Here is an 8426-nt window from a genome sequence, read left to right on the forward strand (position 1 = left end):
CTGATCTCTTCTCTTAAATTTAGTATTTTTCAATTGTTCTTTATTATTTTACTTCCGAAATGTAAATTTTGGAAATACGGATCCTCTCATGAGAGTATCTCTTTCCTCTCTCTCCTCAACCTCTTTCTCTGTATAAATATTAGATACAAGACCAAAATTTTCTTCCCTTTTAATAATTTCTGTACATACCCAAATTTCGCTTGCCGAAATATGCTGCCGGGTTATTCTTGTGCTTGCTGTTTAAGATAATATATTTATAAAAATAACATACACACACATATATATATATATATATATAAAAGAAAAAATATGATTAATTCTGGAAACAAAAATAATAATAATAAATAATAAATGGAGTCGACAACGATGTCTTCGACGAGATCAGACAATGTTGATGAACTTCCTCAGCCAAAAAAAAAATTAAAAAAAACTTCATCACACCTCTTAAACGTGTTTCCTTATTGTTACTGTCATTAATGATGTTCCTAAACGAATTGAAGATGGTCTTCCTCGTGCAGAGAGTGATCTAAGATTCTCATCTACCTCTTCATTATTTATTTTGTTTCCAGAATTAATCATTTTTTTTTCTTTTATATATATATATATTTGTGTATTATTATTTTTATAAATATATCATCTTAAATTAGGTGAAGAAGCACAATAAGAACCCCGGCGGCGGATTCCGAATGCGAAATTGGGGTACATATGGAAGTTATTAAAAAGAGAAGATAAAAATTTGGTCTTATATCTAAGATTTAGAGAGGAAAAGAGGTTAAGGAGAGATTGAAAGAGGGAGATAGAAATGTGACAAATGATTTGCTTTAATGAATGACTGTCTTAATATTAGCACCCATGAATAATAAAGAACGATTGAAAAATACTAAATTTAAGAGGAGATCTAGAATGTCACTGGTAAAAAAAAAAAAAAAAGACAAGTGAAAGGAACCATTTTTATGGTTTTAACATTCCAGACAATTTTTATTTTTATTTTTATTTTTTTACCATTCGAAAAAAAAAATGAAAAAAAAAATAAAAAAAAAAAAATAAAAAATCTAAACAAATTAATAATATTAATGTGAATCATGCGCAATTGAATAGTGGGTGTACTAGGTTGGATTAGCAATGCAAGAGCCTGCTTTTGATGTTTTGCCTTTAATGGAGAGCTTCCCTACTGATCCTTTTTGTATATATTCATCATTGGATCTTCTTGTGCCATGTCCCCTTTCATAATTCAAGGTAATATATTGCATGCTTTAATTTCTTTGTGTAATAAATAAATTTTATTGTTGCTGGATGGAGATTGTTGGGTTAATTGGAAAAAAAAAAAAAAAAAAGCATCCTTTGTATTTGAGCCCAATGGACCAATTGTTATTTGAGAATGAACGGCCGGTAACGTGGGAATTGGTCTATTGACTTATTGTTTTGAGCCAAAGTGGATTACTGAATACTACAAGACTATTGTCCCTAGTGTTATCTTTAGGATGCCAGAAAGAAAAAAATACTACAAGACTAAATTTATGGTGGTGGGGAATCAAGTCTACCCCACTGTTTAAAAACTTGAACCAAGTCTGTACCTATTACTTGTGTAACGCTTTCATTGTGATAGGGCCACCTCACCTATTTGGGGGTGGGTAGAATTAGGTAGACAAAGTAAATTATACTAAACACGTTAATACGTGTCGGTTGATAAATAATTTGCGCATTTACAACTATACCTATTACTTTTTTCAACCGAACTCGCAGCTCTTTCGTTGCTGTCGCGGCCCATCTTGCCTACTTGAGGTGGGATGCCTGAATACCTCCGGACACGTTGCGGTCAAGTCACCTTGTCTACCTGGAGCAGACAGACCTGAACACTTCATAGGCTAGATGCTTGGTGCGTAATGCCGGATCAATTATTGAATTAAGCTATTAAGTAGTGCGAACTATCAACCCATACATACCCAATTACTTTTCCATCCGAATTGGACGACAAGACCCTCTAACAATACTTTACTTGATCAACCAAGCACGGCTATACTAGCAGGAATTGCTGACTTTAAACATGCATGCATCCTCTATATATGCTAGTAAAATTAAGGTAATTGATAACAATACAATTACACTGCAAAAAGCCAGTTCTTGTTAGTACTGCAAGTCATGGCTAAAACTATTGCAAGTGAAGCAACCAATCTCTTCTTTCCTATAGCACTCCTCTTACCCATCATCTTTCTCATCCTAAAGCATTTCAAATCTTATTTCCTATCAAAAACTACCCTACCACTTCCACCAGGACCAAGTCCATGGCCAATATTAGGCAATGTTCTCGAAATGGGAAAAAAGCCTCACATCTCTCTAGCAAACCTTGCTCAGTCATATGGTCCAATCATGTCACTGAGACTAGGAACTGGAACCATGATCATCGGATCATCGAGAACTGCTGCAGAGGAAATTCTCAAGACCCATGATCGTATGTTGTCTGGACGACATGTTCCTCATTCAGTACCAGCTAAGTTCTCAAAATTAAATGATGCATCTGTTGGGTGGGCAGTGGAGTGCAATGATAGATGGAAGAATCTAAGAACAATATGCCGAACTGAGCTCTTCTCGGCCAAGGCAATGGAGTCTCAAGCATGTTCGAGAGAAAAAAAGGTGTTGGACATGGTGCAGTTTTTGAGTGCAAAAGAGGGAAATGAAGTGAAAGTTGGCGAAGTGGCTTTTGCCACTGTGTTTAACATATTGAGTAATCTTCTATTATCGAGTGATTTTATGAGCTTTGAGAAGGAGATTGTGGATAGAGGGATGAAGGCTCTTTTGGCAAAATATGTTGAGCTGATTGGAGCTCTAAATGTGTCCGACTTGTATCCAATTTTAGGTGCATTAGATCTTCAGGGTATAAACAAGAAGACAATGGAAGTGTTTATGAGCGTCTGTTCCATGTGGGAGCCCATTATCAAAGACAGAAGAGAAGGAAGAAGCAGAGGCAATGCTTCAAGCCAAACGGACTTCTTGGACGCCCTCATTGACATTTCTTGCACCAATGAACAAATCAATTATCTGCTTCTGGTTTGCTCTCTTTTCTCCTCTATCTCTCTCTCTCTATATATATGCATTTATTTATACACAATCAATTATTCACACGTATGATGCGTCATTGTCACAGGAGCTATTCGCTGCTGGTACAGACTCTAGTACCAATGCTATTGAGTGGGCGATGGCAGAACTGATAAAAAGTCCAGAATCCATGATGAAAGTCCGCGAAGAAATGACGAGAGAAATCAAACAAGATGTGCTAAAAGAATCACATCTACCTCAGCTACATTACCTACAAGCCGTTTTCAAAGAAACTCTAAGGCTGCACCCTCCAGCACCACTTCTGATTCCTCGCCGTGCACCTGACTCGTACAAAGTGATGAATTACTCCATTCCTAAGAATTCTCAAGTAGTAGTAAACGTTTGGGCGATTGGGCGAGACCCCATGTATTGGGACGATCCATTGAAATTTAAGCCAGAGAGGTTCCTCAACTCGACTTTGGATTTCAAAGGGCATGATCTTGAGTTCTTACCCTTCGGTGCAGGAAGAAGAATCTGCCCTGCCTTACCCTTGGCAGCAAAGTTTGTTCCTTTCGTACTTGCTTCATTGATTCGTACTTTTGATTGGTCACTTCCACATGGAAATGATCCCAATGAGCTAGACATGAATGAAAAGATTTCTCTGTTATTGATGAAGGAAATACCCTTGGTCCTCATTCCCACACTTAGGAAATAAGCAACGGATTGCTAGCTCCAATCTACCTTATCTTCCTAGCTATCATATACTACTATTACAATAATCACACTTGTTTGTGTTCATCAAAGATATGGCTCATTACATCAGTTTTCAACTATGAAAGCTTAAGTTTATTTCAATACATACTTCTTGTATCAATAAAAGATATATCATATGACCACTAGCATCAATGGTACTTTTGTGTGTTCATCAGGAAACTAAGCTCATGAGCAATTGTTTATCTCAGTTCAAATTTCAAGTGGTGAGTTTAAAAAAATCGTGTCTTAGAAGGTCAATTTGAATGCACTTGGTTGATCTGTGATGTTTTCAATTTTCAGCATTTTTCATTTTTTGGAATTTCGTTGCCGCGAGTGTATTTCTGTCTTTTCACATTTTTTGTACTAGATTTTAGTTGGGTCCATTTGCATTTCACACATTTTATTTTAGTAGCAAAATTCACATGCGATGCAAGTGGTGAATTAATTATGAATTTTTTTTTTTTTTTTTTGCACACACTAAAATCAAATTGAAATATACTTAAATCCTGAAATAAACACCATTACAAAATATTTGAAGTATAAAATCGAAATTGAACTCAATATATACGATCATAATTTACACAAATCCATGTAATACAATGATATACTATGATTTCAATTCGAATAAACAATTAAAGAAAATACAAAAAAAAAAAAAAAAAAATTATTAATAAATACAAACATATGTATATTGAGTATTTTCGAACTAATTATAACTAACTTATTAAATATGATTATATAAATAACAAATGCAATGGGATTGAATATGGTTCACACCATGCACTAAAAAAATATATTATTTTACAAATACTAAAATCAAATTGAAACACACTTAAATCCTCAAAAACAACCATTATGAAATATTTGAACTATAAGCTCCGAAATAAACTCAATCGATTCAATCAAAATTTACGCAAACGCATACAATACAATGATGTTCTGATTTCAATTCATATAGACAATTAAAATGCGTATAAATAATTAAATTTTAAAAAAATACAACTATATGTAAATTTAGTACCTTTAGAGCTGATCATAGCTAACTTCATGTTGATGGGTTAACTCGAATCCTTTGGTTGAGACTAATCCATTTGAACGTTATTCACATTCAATGTAAGTAAGGTTATATTCAGCCATAAATGAAAAAAAAATCAAAAATTGGATAACTTTTTAAAGGCTTACCAAGATAATTGGATAATTAATTTATTCAGTTCTTAAAAAAATTAATCTGTAGCAAACAAGTATCAAAAATTCGATAATGAATTGAAAAGGCAAACACCATTCACTTGCATGACCAATATTTTTCCATAAACAATATCATATGAATAATTTTTTAAAAGACACTAACTGATAAAAGAAAAAAATGAAGAGTTTTAATAAATAACATATATAAAAAATGACTTGAATTAAGGGTAAGGTTACCTAATATTGATGTCATAGTTGGAGAGTTCTTCAAGAATATCCTGCAACAAATAAAATTTTATTTTCTTCAATTCCTTGTTTTAGGTAACAAAACTTCCAATTTTATTGGTTGGTTAGAGATCCAAATGAATCTATATATGTGCATTTTTTAAATCATATCAGATATATATATATATAGCATTCTTCTTCCATTTTTCATATTCCAAATGAGGATGCCAAATACATTACTCCCATTGCTATAGAAGGCAGTAATGCATCATCTAACCCATAGTTGTTAAAGGCTCAAGGCGCACAAAAGCGCAAATACCTTCTGGAGCCTGAGGCGCAAGGCGCAAGGCGAGGCGCGCGCCCGACTGAAGCAAGGCGCACGTTGGAAAAAAAAAAAAAACAAAACCCATCCAATAAAGTATTAAAGATGCAAATCATGCAATAATATATAGAAAGATGTAAAAGTCAACTAAATGAATTACTTAAGTTAAATATTCAACATAAAGATGCCAAAACCAAGTAAATCAAGTACTTGAGTTCAAAACAGTGAATAATCAAACATATTAACATAAAGATGCAAAAGTCAATTAAGGAGAAGTATAAGATAAAACTAAAACAAACATAAACATCATTCTTCCTAAAAAGACAACACCAATGAATCTAAATATCATCCTCGTCATCAATAAGCATAACATCATTTTGATCGTCACTAAATGATTCATAATTCTCAGGATCCTCTTCTATCTCATCTGAATCATCCTCATCCTCATCCACAAGTCGAACTGAAGAACTTCCTGCTCCCTTTGTTGGTAACCGTGAACTAGAACTAGATTTTGATCTAGTAGACCGTTGCGGCCTGCTTGCCTCTCCAATACCAGCAAAATTAGCAACATCGCCCCATGTCAAGGAATCATCTTCATAGACTAGATCATGTTCTGCATCAGAATCATCCATCCTCCCCGTCAACCACTCGTTGCTCTCATCAATGTCATCAAGTAAAATGGGATCAAGAGTGTCACGCATATTATATCGACGCCTCAATGCTCTATTATATTTGATGAACACTAAATCATTCAACGTTGTTTGAGCGAGCCTATTTCTTTTCTTGTTATGAAGCTGCAATAAATTCAACTTTAACTAGTAAGTATAAAAAATTAAAATTTTAATTTTCAACAATTAAATTACAAACCTAGTTAGTAAATAGTATATACTTACATGCTCAAACACGCTCCAATTTCGTTCACAACCAGAAGAACTGCAAGTAAGGCTTAAAACCTTTATAGCAAACTTTTGGAGAAGTTTTGTTGACTTGCCATAAGCTTCCCACCAATTGGCTATTAAAAAAAAATTAATAATGATGTTTAGCAACTTTAGCTTCATCTTTCTATCGACTCTATTGTCAAAATAATTTTAACACTTAGCTATACTAACTTAATATACTTTACCACTTTACCTGGTCCTCGTGTACTTCTCTGTCTAATAGCAAAGGGATTACCAAAGAGGCCCTCAGCTTTAGAATATAAGGACAGCTCCTCAGTAATTTTGTCTTGGTCTTTGACATCCGGGACTAACCTTGCAATGCATGCATACAAACCCTTTGCAATCTCTTCATCTTTTTCAATTTTCGAATTTGAATAAAAATATTCTGGGTTCAAATAATAACCTGCTGCATGCAAAGGGCGATGAAGTTGAACATTCCACCTCTTATCAATTATTTCAAAAATATCTGAGTATTTATCTTCTACTCCCCCAAATGATTTTGCAATGGCTTCTTTAGCCCTATCCATAGCCGCATAAATGTATCCCATGGGAGGCTTTCTCTCGCCATCAACTAATCTCAAAACCGGAATAAGAGGACCGGAAACCTTAAGGCTAAAGACAATGTTGTTCCAAAAGGAAGGCATCAAAACATAAAAAGCAACTCTTTTACCGGCTTCCTCTTTTGCCCATTTACTACGATTCCATTCTTCTGAAGTAAACATCTTTCTCAAGTTATTCTTTTGCTTGTGAATACTTGATAATGTGATGAAACATGTAGCAAATCGAGTCTTAGCAGGCCTAAGTAACTCCTTTTTGTGAGTAAAGTTCCTCATAATGTTCAACAACTTTGGTCGCATATAAATATAACTATTCAACTCCACTGCCCTCTACATTGTTCTAGAGATAGACGGTATTTTCCCAATGTCTTCCAACATCAAGTCTAAGCAATGAGCAGCACATGGGGTCCAATACAAATGTGGGTGTTCTTTCTCTAACATCCTCCCTATTTGAAACCAAACGGAAAAAAGAATAAATGATATAAAGAGAATGAGTAAATCAAAATTGATTTAAATTATATATTTGTAAAGAATGTAAATTCTAAAAGTTATAAACATTGAACATTCTTACCGGCATACTTATTGCTTGACTCATTATCTGTGACGACTTGGATGACATTTGCTACTCCAATGCGGTTGACAAATTTATTAAGTAAGTCAAACATCTTGTCACCATCCTTTGAAAAAGAAGAAGTATCTATCGACTCAATAAACATGGTTCCCCTTGGACTATTTACTAGGAAATTAAGCAATGTTCTCCCTCTCTTGTCTGTCCACCCATCTGCCATTAACGAGCATCCAAATTTTGACCACTCCTCCCTATGGTCATTCATCAAAGCATTGGTATTATCCAATTCCTTCCTAAGCAAAGGAACTCTCACCTCATGATAACTAGGTGGTTTCATGCCAGGACCATATTGTCCAATTGCTTCAACAACCTCGGCAAAGCTATCATACTTAACAGCATTGAATGCAATTCCTGCATCATACATCCACCTTGCAAAAGCAGCACACGCTCTTCCTCTCAACTCTTTCTTGCATGCATCATTAATGGCTGTTTGTTTTCCCCCCCTCCTTTCTTTTTTGTACCACAATTTCCGGTCTGGGAGTGAAATATAAATCAATCGGTCCCTTTTGCTTTTGCATCTTTGAGGAATTGACACTAGCACTGCCTGCACTGGCTACCCTTTTTCCTCGATTGTTAACTTCCATAATGTCATCCTCATCCTCTCCATCAATGAAATTAATTTCATCACTAGGTAACAAATTCATTTGATCTTTTTCTTCCTTTTTCTTACTCATGTACTCTTTGATTTCTTCTCTAACACTAGATGGGCATCTTGGGCATGAACTCACATTTCTATACCCTCCAGCTAAGTGTTGTTTAGCTCGATAAATACCTCCTTTTGTAAC

At 34.7% G+C, this 8426-nt stretch overlaps 2 protein-coding genes across 2 annotated transcripts; one reads left to right on the forward strand and one right to left on the reverse strand.

Moving 5' to 3' along the window:
* Positions 1-2033: 2033 nt before the first annotated feature.
* LOC132285620 ((S)-N-methylcoclaurine 3'-hydroxylase isozyme 1-like) lies at positions 2034-3939 on the forward strand. Its single transcript, XM_059787810.1, has 2 exons — positions 2034-3045; positions 3143-3939. The coding sequence occupies exons 1-2, from the start codon at positions 2140-2142 to the stop codon at positions 3746-3748; spliced, it is 1512 nt and encodes a 503-aa protein (XP_059643793.1). The 5' UTR covers positions 2034-2139; the 3' UTR covers positions 3749-3939.
* Positions 3940-5503: 1564 nt separating this feature from the next.
* Positions 5504-7590, reverse strand: LOC132285618 (uncharacterized). The gene is made up of 3 exons (XM_059787809.1): positions 6650-7590; positions 6412-6530; positions 5504-6312 (listed from the first exon to the last, which is right to left on the reverse strand). Exons 1-3 carry the CDS (start codon positions 7311-7313, stop codon positions 5857-5859), a joined length of 1239 nt encoding a protein of 412 aa, XP_059643792.1. The 5' UTR covers positions 7314-7590; the 3' UTR covers positions 5504-5856.
* Between the last annotated feature and the right edge of the window lie 836 nt (positions 7591-8426).

This window comes from Cornus florida, unplaced genomic scaffold (assembly GCF_030987335.1).
Source record: "Cornus florida cultivar Cherokee Brave unplaced genomic scaffold, ASM3098733v1 CherokeeBrave_3.0.0_Hap2_Chr11, whole genome shotgun sequence".
NCBI classification, from domain to species: domain Eukaryota; kingdom Viridiplantae; phylum Streptophyta; class Magnoliopsida; order Cornales; family Cornaceae; genus Cornus; species Cornus florida.